The sequence below is a fragment of the Mustela nivalis genome (genome assembly GCF_964662115.1).
Source record: "Mustela nivalis genome assembly, chromosome: 4".
Taxonomy (NCBI): domain Eukaryota; kingdom Metazoa; phylum Chordata; class Mammalia; order Carnivora; family Mustelidae; genus Mustela; species Mustela nivalis.
In genome coordinates, this window is record NC_139023.1 from 48,552,726 (window position 1) to 48,571,399 (window position 18,674).

Below are 18,674 nucleotides of genomic sequence, written 5' to 3' on the forward strand. Positions count from 1 at the left end.
AGGATTTTGCATTTATCTGCTTTGTTAGAGGTGAGGGGCAATGTATAGTCTTGTGACTATTAAATGAGTAGTAATGGCAAGTTAGGCTTGTATGGCAGGTTCTAGTCTATAAAACACGTTCGTCTATAATCTGAAGGTGCAAGCAAACCTACTTGTATTAACTGGCAGTGGCATTGTATCAGTGAGGTGTGATTGTCAAGACAGGCAAGACAGTCCAAGACTGTACAGGTAAAAGGGCATTGACTGGCATGAGGGAGGGATCTAGAACACTGCAATCAGATCCGAGTTAACTCCTGGCCCATCACCTGAGCAGATGTCTTTGCCTCTTGAATTCTTCATCTATGAATCAGGAGCATAATAATGACTTCATAGAATCTGTATAAAGAATAAATGAGGTAAGGCCAATGAAGCACTTAAAACAGTGCTGGGTAACTAAATCCAAGCTCAGTAAATGCTGGCCACTTTTCTTATTATTATGGTGCTTTTTATTGGGAAGATTTTCCAAATAAGGTATGTGAAAATTGAGGTCTATGTGCCATGATAGATCATAACAGAAATACTAGCCTGGATTCTGGAATATTACAATCATTATCACTAGAGGTGTATTTTGAGGCCAGTAACCAGGATGGAGAAATTACCCAACAGCCTTTCACATAGTTTGCAGAAGGAACTAGCAAAATCTCACCTGGAAAAGAGACATTTCAGCAGATACTTGAAACAGGGACCACTATTGTCCTTGGATCTTTGAAGCATTGTCTTACAGAATAGGTTTTATTCTTATTCCTTATGGAATTAAAAACAACAACAACAACAACAACAACAATACAACTATGGAATTGACAAGGGGAAGAATATCAATTTATTTGGGGACAAAGCTATCAACCATGGAATAAGACTGTTTCCAGAGGTGGTGAGTTTACCATATATGGTGGTATAAGCAGGGTCATGGGGGATTCAAACCTCAGAAGAGTGATTATATTAGAGAAACCTCAAATGATACTCAAAACTGAGTTCTGTGATTTTAATCCTGGAATCTGAAGGGGATGCAGCCTGGTGATAGTGTTTTTACAAAGCTTCCCAGTTGATTCTGTTGTGTAGTCAAGTTTGAGAACCACTGTTCTAACTGAAAAGAAGTAGGTACTACCAACAGTAGTTCCAGCTACACACCTTAAAATTATAGGTAATCAATTCTGAACAGCAAGAGAGGGTCATTCTGTGCAAGAAACCAGTGAAGCAGGACAGACTTTGTTTAGATTTGGGTTGGTTTAGCCCCACATTTTGAGGAGTCTGTCCAAACTGATCATTTTGGATAATCATTTGGAAAAAGGGTTGGGGTCCATGGTCAAGGCTGAGTGTCTGTGGCAAAACATCCCATGGGGTGAAGCCAGGGACTGTAGATGCTCAGGATTCAACTATAGGGATCAGTCTATTTTTCACCCAAGGGAGCTTGCTATTTTTCATGTTTACTGGCTGGTGAGTGATTCATATGGTGCTGGGGGAAATGTGTTCAAATGAAAAGTGTTGCTTCTATGTAAAGTAACTTATTACTTCCAGGATATTCCAGCCTATTGATACCACGGTGCAGAACAATGCAAATTCGTGTGTGTGTGTGTGTGTGTGTGTTGGGGTGAGGAGAAGATGGGAGCACACATAGAAATGCATATTTCCAGGGCATAAAGCATGCCTTCACACTTCCCTCCTCTGACCTTTATGCCAGAAGCATAAGAATGACCCATTGTCCGCTGGCCCTGGAACTTAGTTGTTCCTAATCTCTGGACACTCAGTGGCTGAGCTGGCCTCCCGCCTGGCCAGTTGGCAGCTGTCAGGGTAGCCCCATGTATCCCAAATTTATTCCCATGTGGCTTCTTCCTGCCCGATCCTTCATCCTCTGGCCTGGCATTTTCTCCATGACAGTCTGCCCCTGAACTGCCCTCGCTGCCGCTTTGGTAAAGGCTTGCAACGAAAGGGAGTAACAGCCACTGGCGGATGCAGTTTGTGCAAGCAGCATCAGCAATGGATGAGACCTCCCCCAGGCTGGAAGAAGACTGGAAAAAAGGCCTTCAGCGAGAAGCGAGCTGGCAGGTAAGTGATGTCCTCAGCTCCAGATGGACCCTGGTCTCTCTCTCTCCACTCTTTAGCCCAAGTGTAGGTAATTCACATTGGTCTTTTTGCAGAACTGCATTATCTGTAGGCACATCCATTTGGGAAAGGTCCTCATTAATTTCCATTTCTTTGTAAACCATGCAAATAAGACTCCAAATGAATTTACTCTATATTCTCAAGCAAGCTAATGGGGTTTTACAAATCTATAGATGTTGCTAAATTTATACTTTCTTAATAAAGGCCCTTGAATTAACAAGTTGCAGGTGTATATCAAAGGAAACATGCAGATTTGGTTTGTGTGAGTACAAGTTCATTGTAATATAAAAATTTAATACAACACCTGTCATCAGACTTACTTTATGGTGTTATAGTAGCTTGGAATAAGGGTCTTGGTTTTAACCTATTTTAATGAGGTGACCATCTTTTAATGCAACTTGCGTGCCTTTCTTATTTATGCTGAACTCATAATAGGTAGAAGCTCTGTGGTATGCAGAGTTCAAGCTAAAGGATTCATTTTGGTGTAGAGGCAGTTTTCATTAAAATATGCAAAGCAGTAATGTTTATATGTTACAATACCTATTTCAAATTAGCAAAATTATATGCTCCTGTCTCATAAGCTGCCAACTGAAATCCCTTCCTAAATCCTGTTGAATGGCTTTGATTACTCTTCTTCACATTACACATTACACACCTCTAATGCATACTTTTACGCATCCACTGCATTGCTATTTAATTAGACAACAATATTGAAGAGCGATGCCAGAGCTTTTTTTTTTTTTTTCCTTTAAATGGCACTGCCTTATGGAAAAAGCACATTTCCATGCATGAAGCATTTCTTTTGGATGGTGTTGGATGAAGTGAAACTGTGATTTTCCGTTTTGTCTGTAGCAGAAAGTTTCACAGAAAAAAATGGTGATTTGGGAATTAGTTGATTTTCAACATCAATTATAAAAAATAATTCTCTCTTTTTATAAAAAGAAGGAAACTTTTCATAAAATTTCTCCTCTGCAGGAGAAATTTTAGAGAAATGTGGCACTGATATTGACAGGTATGTTCTGTTCTAAGCAATGTGATGTTAAGTAAGGAGCTTCCGAGAAAAACATCCTCCAGCCTGCCATGAAATTGGCGTCCTTCCACTTTGAGTGGGAGCATTATTTAGGAAGTAGGAAAGGATACAGAATGAATCTCTGCATGCTACTTTGAGAATGTCATGTGGTGGGTCTCCAGGGGGTCTAAACAAATATTCAGATATTTTATGGTAGGTAGTCGTGACTTTAGGATTTTTGTCTTTTGTTTATGTGTTTTCCTTTAGAAAGTTAGCATTTTTATATATAGTCTCTGCTGAGCTCAAGGGAGGATTAAAGGAGAAAGGATGTGAGCAGATGACTCAGAGATCTCTGTAGACAAAATATTTAAATTAGAAACATGGAAGCCAAATGTTTATGTAAAAAAGCACATGTCCTATAATGTCAGCATCCCATGAACCTTTAGCTTAGTAATTTCCCAAAGGCAAATAATGAACATGCTCTCTTTGCTACTTGCTTCCAAAGATGTGATCTTGTATAGCTGGTCAAACCCTGTCATTTGATAACAGAAACTTCTATAGTGGAAGTAGTGCTTATGAAAAGGAGGACATCATAATCTCTGGTTCGGTCTCCCTGACTCAGTAATTCATGGCAGTGGAGGGAAAAGATGTCAAATGTGTCAGCTTCAGCTTCACCTGCCTCCCCGCTTTGAGGACTACCTCTGCCCCATGTTCCAGTCATCAGTATGGCCATGCCAGGTCCACATATGCACAAAGTCGGCCTACTTCTGCTGACAGTCAAGCTGTCTCCAAGGGAGGAAATGAAATATGATGGCACCAGATGCAAGAGCTTTGCGACAATGACTTCCTTTAGCCATCCATGGTAGTGATGAAGCTGTTTTTAAAATAAGTTGTGAGTGATGTTGAAGATTTAGTTTAGCCAAATACTGCATTTCTTACTAAAAATGATCCAGTACTTTCTTATCTACCTACTATACCTACTATTTACCAGTTACAGTGCAAGAGGGGTGTGTGTGTGTGTGTGTGTGTGTGTGTGTGTTTACATCTTTGTAAGACGCCTAGAGGTTTAGAAGATTGCCTCCATTTTAGCGATGAAAAAACGAAGACTCAAGGAGGTTATATAACCTGTCAAAAGCCGTCCAGTGCTCAAGTTCAGGCCTGTTTGACTCCAGTGCCAATTCCACTTTTGTTGCTGTGTGATCTGAATTGAATTTTATCTCATTTTTTATCTCACGAATAATAGTTTATGAGCAGCTGTGATGTGGGCAGGCAGGAAGCAAAAGGAAGAAAGGGAGAAAGCATGACAAATTTCTAATAGAATAATCAATCTCTGAATCATTAAGACTTTAATAAAATGTTTTTAATCGTTTATTTTTTTTAACCCTTATTCTATACCAGGCATGAAGTTACATTTCTAATTCTTACTAGTACTCTGATAGAAAGATATTATTTGATCCTATTGCACAGGTGGGGAGACTGAGACTTAGTAGTGTTAGGGAACATGCCCAGGGTCACATAGCTGCTAAGATGCTGAAAAGAGATGTGGACCCACTGAGACTGGCCCTGAGGCCACTGCTCTTACACAAGGCCACCTCTTAGAGTATATTTTCAAATTATATTTTGATCCTATGTATTTTAACTGTCTCATCTCACAATGATGTGATGGGACTTGGTATTTGAGAAGTCCCCCTGATAGTTCTTTATTTTTGTTTTTGTTTTTGTGTTTGTGTTTTAAATTAAGAGTTGAACAAAAATGGCTTGCTCACTCACTTCTTCAGAATATATTTTAATTGGATGCTGTTTGCCTTAAATGAACCAGCTTACCCATGGAGTTGGAAATGAAGTAGATGCAATTTCTAGAATCAACTGTAAATCTGAAAATCCATTTAAGCATATAACCCATACTGGAAAACCAACAGCGGCTGTGTCAGAGTTAATGCTCCTGCCTCTCATGGCCCAGCTATGGAAGAACCTCTGGAACAGAGGTGGCAGTGGCTTTTACCACCAGGTAACAATCTGACCACTGGCAAACTACTTAAGGCAGCGACTTTGCTTCTTTGCTTGTCAAACGAGGGGGTTATGCTTGAGTGAGATCTTGAAAGAAAGGTGGGAGAGGGGGAGCATGGTGCTACTTTCTTGTTCTGGCAATTGACAGTTGAAAGACCTTATGGAGGGGCAAAGGACTTGTTTCTGGATAATATTATATCTTGGGGTTGTTTCCTTTAAAATAACCGATGTAATTGCGGTGTGGCCATTTTGAGCTTGTCTGTCCATACTGCCTGTCTGTGCCTGTCTCCCCCACAAGAAGATAAATTTCTCAGGGCAGAGATGCATCTTGTTTGCCTCTGTGTCTCCGCACTTAGCACTGAGCCTGGCACAAACTCAACCCTGATTAATCTTGCCGAACTGTGAGAATTGCTAATGTGAGTTAGAAGAAAGCTAAGACATGATCTGGCCCTGATACTGCACTTGAAGAACCAAGGCCCAGGGAGGCTGAGTGACTGCCCCAAGTTCCACAGTTGGTTAGTGAGGGGAAGGGATTACTGCTCTGAGCTTTGACTTTCTTTTCTCTGGACCACTTCTCTATGAACTTCCTATGCCTCAACTTTCTCATCTGCAAAATTGGAGCTAGACCATACTATCTGTGTCTGTTTAGGTATCTTTATTTATCATAGTACCCCTATCTGGACAGGTGTTACAGCATAAGTATCAAGAATATGGGGTCTAGGGCTAGTCTGCTGGGTTCTAAACTTGGGGTCATCATTTTCTAAGTATGTAAACCCTCTGTACTTCAGTTTCATCCTCTATTCAACTGTAAAATGGAGGTAATTATCCTAGCTACCATATAGGATTGTTGTGAGGAATAAACGTGTTAATTTATGGAAAGTGCTTAGAAGAGCACTTTAGTAAGTACTGTAAAGTGACCCATTGCACACACTGTATGTGTCAGCTCCTGTCTACATACTGTCTATGTAATGCTTTAAGTTATTCAATATTTCTTTGAATACCTACTATGTGCCAAGCATATCCACAGTTAAGTGGATGAGAAAGTAGCTAGAGGCAATGCTCTTAAATTTGAGGTCATGGTGGGATAAGTGCAGCAGGTCACTATAATTACAGAAGCACAATAAAATGCTTTGTATCATGGAAACACTGAAGAATAAGCTCATAGAGGAGGTAAATCTAGAGTCAATTAAACAAAGAGAAGGCTTTAAGCTAGACAAAGAACTGGGAAGAGAATTCAGGGCTAGAGAGAACAGATCAGAGACAGGAAAGGGAGAGACTCTAAGGTATGTGTTAAGCAGCCAGCTGTTCTGGGTTCTAGTGTTTCAGTGTGAGGCAGGAGTGGTGGAAGATAAGTCTGAAGAGGGAGAGAGTAGAGAGGTCCTGTGTCGTCAGACCAACTAGCTTCAAATGGCCGTGGGGAACCATGGATAGGTTTTAAGCAAAGGTATGACATAAGGATTAATTTTTTAAAATTTTTTAAAGAAAGATCATTTCTGATTTCTGTGGAAGATTAATTGAGGTATGGTAAGAGTAGAGACCAAAACCCAGTGAAGAAGGTGCTTCACTATTTTAAGTAAGGACTGGCTGGATCATGGAAACAAGATGCAGATGGAGGGGAAATTCAGAAATATATAGAAGATACCAACCTCAGGATTTGATGATTGACTGATGCATGGTGTGAGGATATGGGAAGAGTCAAATGGCCCTCAGGTTTTTCTTTAAGGTGTCTAAGGTGGATATGGGTGGCATTATCTGAAAAGAGATTACCAGACAGAAATGGTCTCTGGGCTCATGGTGGGGTGAATAATAACTAACAAAATGGTGGAGAGGAGTTATAATAAATATAAATAATATTGTATTTTATACTAGGAGGATAAACAAAACCCAGTGAGGGCTCAGAAATCTCACAGAAGATAATAATATCAGGAATGTACTGATCAAGGGCTTACTTTGTGTGAAGAGCTGTTTAAGAATTCTCCTTATATTAACTCATAGAATCCTTATCATTGTGGCATTGGGGAGATATGAGTAGTATCTTCATTTTATAGATGAGGGAGTTTCAGAGAGGTTAGGAGCACTTAATAAGTACATGGGGCCTGGGCCAAAGCAGACTGGATCCAGTGCTTTGTAAGGACATAATCTTTTGTAAGCACCAAAGGATTATGTCTATCCACATGGTGCAAGAGGGCAGGGATGATCTCACAGGGTAGATGGCTTTTGAGCCAGGTTTTTAAGGAGGAGCATAATTTTTTTTTTAAAGATTTTATTTATTTATTTGACAGAGAGAGAGATCACAAGTAGGCATAGAGGCAGGCAGAGAGAGAGAGAGAGGAGGAAGCAGGCTCCCTGCTGAGCAGAGAGCCTGATGCGGGACTCGATCCCAGGACCCTGAGATCATGACCTGAGCCAAAGGCAGAGACTTAACCCACTGAGCCACCCAGGCACCCGGAGGAGCACAATTTTTTAAAAATTTACTTAAATTCATTTTAGTTAACTTATACTGAGTTATTAGTTTCGGGGGTAGAATTAAGTTGTATATAACACCCAGTGCTCATTATATCAAGCATCCACCTTAACGCCCACCACCCAATCATCCCATCCTCCCACTCCCCTCCCCTCCAGCAACCCTCCATTTGTTTCCTATAGTTAAGAGTCTCTTATGGTTTGCCTCCCTCTCTGTTTGCATCTTACTTTATTTTTCCTTCCCTTCCCCTATGTTAATCTACTTTGTTTCTTAAATCCCACAGGAGTGAAATCATATATTTGTCTTCTTCTGATTGACTTATTTCGCTTAACATAATACTGTCTAGTTCCATCCATATCATTGAAAATGGTGAGGTTTCATTCTTTTTGTTGGCTAAGTCATATTCCTTTAGAGATATATACCATATCTTTATCCATTCATCTGTTGATGGACATCTGCACTCTTTCCATATTTTAGCTATTGTGGACACTGTATAAACATTGGGGGTCTGGTGCCACTTCAATTACTATGTTTGTATCCTTTGGATATATACCTAATAGTGTGCTTTCTGGGTTGTAGGGTAGTTCTATTTTTAACTTTGTGAGGAAAATTCATACTGTTTTCCAGAGCTGTTGCACCAGTTTGCATTCCTACCAACAATGAAAGAGGGTTTCCCTTTATCTACGTTCTCGCCAACATCTGTTGATTCCCATGTTTCATTCTATCTGGTGTGAGGTGATATCTCATTGTGGTTTTGATTTGTGTTTCCCTGATGCCAAATGATGTTGAACACTTTTTCATGTATCTGTTGGCCATTTGTATGTTCTCTTTGGAAAAATGTTTGTTGATGTCTTCTGCCCATTTCTTGGCTGGATTTTTTTTTTGGTGGGTGGGGGGTATTGAGCTTGATAAGTTCTTTATAGATTTTGGACACTAGCCCTTTATTTGATAAGTCATTTGCAAATATCTTCTCCCATCCCACAGGTTGCTTTTTACTTTTGTTAGCTGTTTCCTTTGTTGTATAAAAGCTTTTTATTCTGATGAAGTCCCAATAACTAATTTTTGTTTTTGTTTCCCTTGCCTTTGGAGACATGTCTAACAGGAAATTGCTGTTTATCAGGTCAAAGAGTTTGCTGCCAGAATTCTCCTCTAAAAGTTTGATGGATTCCTGACTCATATGTAGGTCTTTCACCATTTTGAGTTTATTTTTGTGTCTGGTGTAAGAAAGTGGTCCCGTTTCATTCTTCTCCGTGTGACTGTCCTATTTTTTCAACACCATTTGTTAAAGAGACTATCTTCCCCTCCCTCTGGAGGATATTATTCCTCCTTTGTTGAAGATTAGTTGACCATAAAGTTGAGGGTCTGTTTCTAAGTCTCTGTTCTCTTCCATTGATCTATGTTTCTGTCTTTGTGCCAGTACCATACTGTCTTAATGATTACAGCTTTATAATATAGCTTGAAGTCTGAGGAGGAACATAATTTTTGAGCAGTAAAATCCTGAGTTATAATCAGAATCCTGGCTCTCCTAAATCACTGATGGTGGATATGCCCTACATTAGGCAGACAGAACAGTCTCTCATACTTGTCTCTCTCTGAGTTCAGCAGGTCTCCTAAGGTTGTTAGACAAGCTGAGTTCCTCAAGGTGGGATGGGCCAACTACATTGCTCCGAAAAAGGTTGCACACAGTGAAAGAGGCTTCTAATAAGTCTTTCCCAGTGCTCAACAGGTCTGTGCCTAATAGGCTATGATGTATGGGAAATGGTAGGCCTGGAAGCTGGAGGTCTAAGGAAGGTCTACTGGTGCTAGATGTGTGGCCTCAGACAACTCCCTCATCTTTCTGAGCTCTTTTCTTCTTTGTAAGATGGGGAGCAAAATATCTACCTCCCATGTAAAAATTCAGTGAAACACTGTGTGTTTGAAAGAAGTTCATCTGCTGTAAAACATCACCTAAGTGTAAGATTTTATCTCTATTAACTGAAAATAAAGCAGAATTGTGTTATTGAAATAATGTCAAATACAGAAATAATTTTGTGTACTCTCTCCCTCTTCCAATTCCCTTTCAATTCCATTACTATTTGTGTTTTGGTTTCTATGTAGGAAAGAAAAATAAGTAGGTTTGATGGTGTTTTCTGTTCTCAGGAAAAGATTCATTTTTTTAATGTTTGAAGCACCTTACATTGGGATCAGTGGAATAGTAACTCACATTTTGAGTCTACTTCTTGTTTAGAGAAGTCTGTTTCAAGATACCAAAGTAATCTATCAGATGATTAAATGGTGATGTTGTGTCAAAGTCGGCACCTGAGGATGTGGACTGACCAATTTTGACTTTATGTCAAAGGTGTGATGGACTTAGCAAGAAACCTTTGAATGTAGAACATGGAAGAGTTTAGGTTAATTAGAAAACAAGTTCCTTTTCTTCTTCATTGTTACATTTCTGACATAATGGTATGTGTAAGAAGACCCCTTTCCTTGCTGGTTCCAGTTTTTTGTTGTTGCCTTTTAAATTATGTGGGTCTCAATCATTCATTCATTCATTCATTTTGGTCCAGGAAAGTAAAGTGTTTGATGTAGTTCTTAGATTCAAGAAGAGAACTGGGGGTAGCCTGTCATTGTGTCTTTACCCTACATGCTATGCTCTTCACTCTGAGCAGAAGCAAGTCCAAAGACAAAGATAGATAACCTTATAGAGCTTCTCTCCATAGCTTATTCTTAGGTCTAACAAACAATTCTTAGGTTAAGGAAATTCTTCCTTGTGGTGGATTTAAATGGCACCCTTTGCAGCTTAGGACCAGTTCTGCTTCTTCATCCTCCTTGGAGGTGGAGAAAAACAGCTCAGTCACTGTCCTCAGGAATCAGCCTTCCTGGCCTTGAATATAATTATGAAAGCAGCCCTCAGCTTATGCTTCTCAAGGCTAAGCAACCTAAATCCTTAGGTATAATTCTTCATTTCCATCTTCTTGAGTTTCTCTGAACCTTCTCCAAGTCTGCTCATTACCCTTAACTTCTATAGCCTAGAAATTTTCAAGAGAATCCAGCTAGGGGTAACCAGTAGTGATCATCTGCTCATTCATTTAGTGAGCTAAAACACATTTATTGAGCTCCACATTTTAAATACTAGACCTCTGGGCAAAGTGCTGAGGGTACAGAGATAAGTAAAAACAGCATAATATAGCACTTAAGAGCTAGGTTCATAACATGGATCACTGCTTACCAGCTGTATGACCTTGGGCATGTTGTTTAAACTCTATGTCTCAGTTCCCTCATGGGCAAGATGAGATAATGGTGGTATCTATCTCATAAGGTTGTTGTGAGGATTAAATAGATAAATACATGCAATATACTTGGAATAGTGGTTGACACATAGTTATGGCCATGTAACTGTTGGTTATACAAAATAAAAATTAAATAAGATGCAGACCCTGCCCTCTAGCTATATCCATTCTAGTTAAAAGGATAAACTAATAAATAAGCATCTAATTGCAATTTGGTATATTCAGTACTTTAGCAACATGTGGGATGGACGTTCAGAGGACCAAGAGGAATTATGTCTCAGGGCATCAGGAATGGCTTCATGGTTCAAGGAAGGTAAACTGTTTGATATACTTCTTAAATTCACATATCATTGACTTATAGGCTGAGAGAGACCTCTCATTGTTCATTTTCACCTTGCAAATCACTGAGTTGGATCTTAGGGGAAGAGTAAGGGATTTCTAGGTGGTGAAGAGGATGAAAAGGCATTCTAGTCAGACAGAGCCTTGTGAACAAAGAACTGAAAGGGTAAATGTTGACACATGTTTGAAAAACGATGAGTGGCTAGTTGTGTCATGGGCATGGTGGGAAATGAGGCTGGGAAGAGGGTCTTCCATCTGGGTGACATTAGATTGTGAATGGGGTTGGAGGCCTTTTATCCTTATCCTTAACCTAACCCATGCTCAGGAAGCTGCATTTTTTTTTTTTTTTTTTAAAGCTATGGATCAGTCAGGGAGGCTGACAAAACACTTCATGCTTCTCTTCTAGTAGTTTTCTTACTCTGTCTTGGATCAGAGTTATGTGTCAATCCCTGGAGGCCAGAATCTGAATCTTACTCATTTTCTTTTTTCTCTCAGGGCCTAGCATAGTACCAGGCATGGAGCAGGTTTAAGTCACGTGTGTTGAAATGAAGTTTGCTGTGTATAACCAGTGCCCTCATCTGCCTGGTCTAGGACAGCCAGTTGTGTTTTTGCATGAATGAACAAATGCAAATAAATGAATCCAGGGATTTTACAGTTTTCAAATTTGACTCAATTTCAAGCACCTCTTGGGAAAAGAATTGTTTGTGTAAAAACCCCAAAACCAATACGAGAAACAAATCCTCCCTGTAATGTCTTTGCCTTTTACATTCAGCTTCTTGTACTCCTGTATGTCATGTTCCTGGGCTGATTATTCTGATTGGGGCCTGGTGAATCTGTGGTGAATTTAAGATTTATATTTTTCCCTCTTGAACTCCTTCTTCAGCAGCGACTTACACAGGTCACAGTGTTCACTGATCATGGATAAAGAACATTGAGAATGCGGAGGGCAGATTTTAAAAGAAGGTTGGGGGGAAAAGGCAGGTCTTGAGCATCGAAAGAGACAAATATGTTTTACATCAAGTTTCCCTGTTGAAAAAAAAAATGTCAAAAGAAGTGAGAAATACTCAAGTTGTAGCAGCTGGTTGAATGCAGTGATTCTCTCACTTAGGGCGCAAAAACCGCAATTTTCTATCTAATTCACTACTCAATCATTCCATGGCCCCTGTCTCAAGCTCAATTTAAGCTCAGTCCCCAGTACACAGAGCCCCTGTACAGTGTATAAAGAAATGACTAGCTGAAGGAACTGAGGGGAAGAAGGAGCCATGTGGCGACCCAGGGCTTGAGTTACCAAGTGGTCCTGGAATCACATGGCATCTCTCTCCAAGGGCTCTCAGAAAGTCCATGTAAAATAGGTCATTTCTCCTTTAGCCTTTAAATTTGATTATCACTAACTGATAGGATAATATGATCAGACATAGCCTGATGGTTCTGTTCAAGTGCTCACCACATGTATTGGGGAAACAGACAAATTTACTGGAGACTCAGGGGTAGTGCCTGGATTGAAAGTTTGATGCCTCAAGGGCTTTGAATTGAAATGGAAACAGGCTGGCTCTGCAGAACTCTATTACTGTTGATGACTATTTGTCTTTTTCAGAGGAGTTAGGGTGAGCAATAAATATGACTGCTCTTTAGGGAGAGCGTCCTAGAAACGGTTAGATCTTTCCTTACACATGTCAATTGTATTTCAGTTTTCAAAGGCACTTTTCCATTTATACTCCTTTTTCAATCTCCCTAGAAGCCCTATGAAGGAAATGGCAGCAAGATTATTATTACCAACTGTCAAATGAATAAACTGAGGGCTGATAGGTTAAGAGCCTTGCCAAACAGGACCAAGACTAGAACCTGAGTATGAAGTGCAATCCTGTGCTTATGCATGCAGATCAAGCTGCCTCTCTGGTCACTGGTGAAGGGTGTGCTTTCCTGAAGCTTGTAAAAAATTGCATTCTTAAATTAATACCTAATTAGACCCAATCAATTGTCCCTCTCCTAAAAAAGTGTGACTTTTAAGATGAAAAACTTTTATGTAACTGTTTCTGAGGAAGAGCTTCACTCCCTAGCACCAACAATGAAATTGTCTGGTGAAAAAGCAAGATGTTCATGTTTCTCCATGCTGATCATAATGCTTCCGGCATGGGCTTCGTGCAGTGGTGGGAGTCCAGCAGGGTTATTACACAGTCAGTAATCCAGGGTATGCTGCAGAAATACATAATTTTGCGTAACACTCTAAGAGACTTTATTTTCAGCATTGCTGAATTTCTTTTTTTTTCACACTGGAAAAGGAGGCACACTATCTCCCGCAACTCAGCTTCTTGCCAAGATGTGACTTAAATAGCATGAATCACCTCCACCCCCACCTTTTGGTTGAAGTGATGTTTCAGTGAATCAAAGACCTGAATTAATGAGACCAAAATATTTTCTTGATAAATTTTTGGAAATTGAAATGAGAAAGAGGTCACATGACCCAGCTTTGTTATTTGTGTGGGAATAATAATAACGTCTTAGATGCCTCAGTCTTTGAAATATGTTCTTTTTCTTAATAATTGATATTGATGTTCACACTTGGCTTGAGGACCTATGGAGAAGCATCCTATGCTCTAGTTTTCTTGCATCATTAATGTACTCTTTATGTGTGTGTTTCATTTGCCTAGGGTCAGGGTACTCTTTCTCTCCCATCTCCTTTCTCAACCAAAAACACAATACATTTTTTTTTAAATGATTATCAACTCACACTTACTTAACATTCTAGAATGTAATATTAGTTATTTATAAGCTTGAGCTCTGAAGTCAAACCAATGTGAGGTTGAATCCTGCTTTGCTGTTGACTAATTGGATAACCTTGGATATATTTCTGCTGTAGAGCCTCCATTTCATCACCTTTTAAATGGAGTTACAATAGTAACTTTTTTTCTACAGTAATTATGAAAGTTAAAGGAAATAAGCTACCCAAATCCCTTGGCCAAGCAATTACCATATCAAAAGCACTGACTAAAACTTAGCAATTATTACTCTTATTATAAAGATATTTCTGTTTAGACCAGAATCATGATAATTCTGTTCGTGATCCCATTCGTGCCAACCTAATAAGAAGTAAAATATAGAAAGATATGATCAAAAGTTATCATATTATCAGTTAAAATTATTGTTTATATAGTAAAGCAAAGATATTTAGAAAAATTAAAAAAAAACTGTTAGAAAAAAATGAGAATTGAGTTAGTTGATTCCATATTAAATAAATATACAAAAATTAACAACTTTATGGCACAATGGTGATAACCAGTTAGAAAATACAAAGGTAAAAATCATTCAGTATATTATTAAAATATAAGCAGTCTAAGAATAAACTTACTGAGTGATAATGCACATTCTGTATGGAGAAAACAATAAAACCAACAGAAGACATAAAAGAAAGCTTGAATGTATGAAAAAAAGTGTCATGTTCCTAGAAAGGAGCAATCAATACTATCAACACTTTCATTCTTTTCAAATGAACGTACATATTCAATGTAATTTTAGTCAAAATAATATTGTTGCTATTGTTCTCTGGAAACTTGACCAAATGTTCTAAAGTTTATTTTGAACAATAAATAGAATGAAAGAGTTAAAAACTATTTAGGAAGACAAGTAGTAAAGCAGGCTTTTCTCAACAAGATATTGTAATGTACTATACAGTTATGGTAATTAAAACAGGATGTTCTGGAGGAAGAATCAACAGACAAATGGGGTTAAAATAAACCAGAAACAGACTGTAGTAAAAATAAGAGTTTAGGATGAGGATGTGGTCAAAGTTACACTACCTAATAGTTGAGGACCTCACAATTATGCAGTAAATGATATTGAGTCACCTGATAGAGAGCAAAATTTACAAATTAAATTCTACAGAGAAAGAGTAAAGTAAAAAAATTCCCAAACATATAAATGAAAGAAAAAAATGTAAAAAAATATTTACCTAATCTTGGAATGAGAAGGTTTTCTAAGCATAAAGGAAAAAGTGATAATTTTGATTATGTAAAAATTTAAAAATTCTCTGTCAGAGGTGTAATTAACAAACAAAAACTTAACAAATAATAAAGTAAAAAAAAAAATCTGGCCTAAAAATCTTGATTTCTTAACAAATTGAAAGTTCACACAAATAAGAAATAACTTAATATTCCACTAGAAAAAAATGAATTTGGTCCATAAGCAATTAATGGGGACACATGTTATCATGGAAAAAACTATAGTTTTTCAGCATAGAAATCCAAATCAAACAATAATGAAACACAAGGGGTAAAGATTTTGAGAAGTAGTCATGTTGGTGATGATGTTGGTGATGATGTGATGAATCCTATGCAGCTATTGCCTCTGTCTTTTTAGGAGAGGGTCTAAATTATTACTGACTTTCTGAAAATTAAATAGATAACATGTATTAATAGCTTAAAAGTTTTAAAACTTGATTTAATATGATTTTAGAACTAGGTCTTAAGAATTATCAGAGACAAATATAAAACTTTGTAGGGGCACCTGGGTGGCTCCATCAGTCAAGTGGCTGCCTTTTGGCTCAGGTATGATCCCAGAGCCCTGGGATCTAGCACCACATCTGTCTTCTTGCTCAGTGGGGAGCCTGCTTCTCCCTGTCCCTCTGCCTGCTGTTGCCCTTGCATGTGCTCTCTCTCTCGTGATCTCTCTTTCTCTGTATAATAAACAAAATCTAAAAAAAAAAACTTCTTTTAAAAAGATTTTTAATTTGATGTTGTTTGTAAAAATGTTTGACTCATCATAAATTTCCAATTATAGGCTAATGGTTAGATGTACTATGATACAGTCATCAAAAATGGTGTTTTCAATATTTAATGTAGGAGAGAATACTTTTGATATAATATTAAGTGAAAATAATGGAAACTGTGCTTTAGATTAACTAGGGAACCTGAAAACCAACAAAAGACAGGTAAGACATCAAAAAAGTTTTAAAAAGTTTAAAACCCATAGGGCAAAAAGAATGATAGAGGAGATAACATTGGTGAAGAAATGTCAACTACACTGTGAAAACTCAAAAGAGAATAAACAAATGGTAACTGACTTGGCACAGCATTAAAATAATAGTGCAGCTTGTAAGGGAAGGAATCAACAAAAAGCAGATTGTTTTGCATTGCCAGATTCAGGAAATTCTTAGGAACTGGATGTGGCAGGTATCTCAGAAGGTGAGGGTGTGGAATGGAATAGAGAGTAGGTGAGCAAGTGGAAAGTATACAGAAAAAAGGCAGAGAGACCAGGTCCCTTCTCCCAAAAGACCAATGCAGAAACAGTTCACACTTAACAGAGTTGAGCCAGGAAAGATCTGGATTTCAAATACCATGGAGGAACTGGTAATATATAATGATGAAAATAAGGAGATTTTAAGTGAAAGTTTGCATGCTGAGCAGTGAGACCCCAGTTCTCTCATCGTCTCCAAAGTGTTGGCAACTTACCATATTGTTTGTCAGAGAGGAGAACAAAGGAGTCCTCTCTGGGGAATGAAAAAAAATCCAGGGGTCAGCCCAATAGAAAAGGCCTCCTAAGAAAAGTTCAACTCTTCTCTATGTCACACTGGCATGGCAATAAAGCCCACCACTTATAACTCTTCCTATAGTCCTGGAACTTCTAGTCAGCCTTGGATGGTTTGCTCTTAAATGGAGCAGATGACCAAATATTATTGGAAGACCTCTAATATGAAAGAGAGAGACTGAAACAAAACAAAACAAAAATACTAGGAATAAATTAAAACAATGCAGAACAGAAAAAAAAGCACACTAAAAAAACCTCTAATTTATTTTGGGAAGTAATACAATACATTGCACTCATGATACAACAGTGGACAACTGTGGGAAGAAACATTCAGAAAATCAGAATGGGCTCTTGGAAATTAAAAATACAAAAGCTGAAATTAAACTGAAGGGTTGGAAAATACATTTAAGAAAAATTCCTGAGGAATTAGTTAAAAAAGACAGAAAATAGGAAAGGAAAAAAAAAAACAAGAAAATTTGAGCAACCTAGGAAGCCCAACATCCAAATAATAAGACTTTCCAAAAGAAATGCCAGATAAATTGAAAGACATAAATGTACTGATAGAAGGGTCTACTCCCTTAATTCCAGAATAATGAGTGAAACACACACAAACATAGATACACACACATACACTTGGACACATCACTGAAATATTTCAGAGCATTTGTAATAAACTTATTGAAGAAGGATGTAAGCAAAGGATTGAAAATCAAATTAGGGAATACCACTTGTACCTAGAAGAGATTATTATATTCAAATGTTAACAGATTCTCAACCTAGAAGTCAATATTCTTCTGCTGCCTCTCACTGACGTAGGAATAAAAATAGTAGGCCTCTCATAGGATCAACTAGGATGATGAATGTACAGTTGATAAAGTTTTGGAGCAGAGTAACATATATTCAGATTATGAAGTCTTTACAAATTCTCAGAAAATCACTAAAGAATGTGCTCCAGAAAAATAAGAGAGTAAACAAAGAAAGAAGATATGGGTTCCAGGAAATATGACGTCCAAACCCAATGAGAGGCAACACATATTCCCAACATGATGGAGAAAGAGAGCTCTAGGATGTCAGCTATGATGCATGCCTGAAGAAAAGCAAGCCCAAATCACAGCACAAACATTAAGCACTCCCAGAGGGATGTTTCTTGGGAAAAATGGAGGTGCACAGTTGTCTGATGTGAACATATTGGAGGTATTTTTCAGCTTTATTGAACATATTGAGAGGTATTTTTCAGCTCTGACATGGACTTTGTCATTGAATAAAAAATAAAGTAAATAAAAGATTAAGACATTTTTTTGAGTTCCAGGGAAAACAAAAAAAGTATGTATGAAAGAAAATTTAAAATAATTATGAGACACTATATAGCTCTTCCATGAACAAAACTTAAATAATTATAATATTAGAAACATTATTTAATGAAAACTTTGAAATAGCTCTATTTGGAAGAATGAAGGGAGGGGACATGCATGTGAGAAAGTAGGAGTGGAGTAAGACCTCATCCTCCCCTTCCATATCTGTAAGTCAGTAGATAAGATCTGATGCAATAATGTGGTTAGATGGAATATTATAATTTTCAAGAAAGGAAATGAATCCGGTGTTCGATAATATGTTCAAGGTTACACAACAAGCTCCTGGTAGAGCCACAACTAGAATCTAGTTGCCTGATCTGCCAGGGATGGTGCTCAACTATGGCAGAAAGATCTGTCAGAAAAATATCTTCTGCCTTTTCTTAACTTTTCTTATACCTCCAAGTTAGAAGACTCAATAGAAGTTTCTCTCCAAAATTTCATATTGAATTAAAATAGGTAACCAGTGATTTTTATTATGTGTTCCATTTGAGTTTCATTCTAAGAGGCAGAAATTGTGCTGTTGAGGGAACTATTTTGTAAGAAGAGGAAGAATTTATATATAAATAGTGATT

The 18,674-nt window shown here is 38.0% G+C and overlaps 1 protein-coding gene across 3 annotated transcripts in view; it reads left to right on the forward strand.

The window, feature by feature from the left end:
• Positions 1–18,674, forward strand: part of PPARGC1A (PPARG coactivator 1 alpha) — a 646,737-nt gene that overhangs the window by 344,837 nt on the left and 283,226 nt on the right. For 2 of the 3 annotated variants that reach the window (XM_082727447.1, XM_082727448.1), the window contains exon 2: positions 1,915–2,082. The exons of the other annotated variant lie outside the window; for it this stretch is intronic. In XM_082727447.1, coding sequence (XP_082583573.1) covers positions 1,987–2,082 — 96 coding nt within the window. In that variant the 5' untranslated portion in view covers positions 1,915–1,986. The remainder of the gene's footprint in view (positions 1–1,914; positions 2,083–18,674) is intronic. 3 annotated transcript variants of the gene reach the window in all.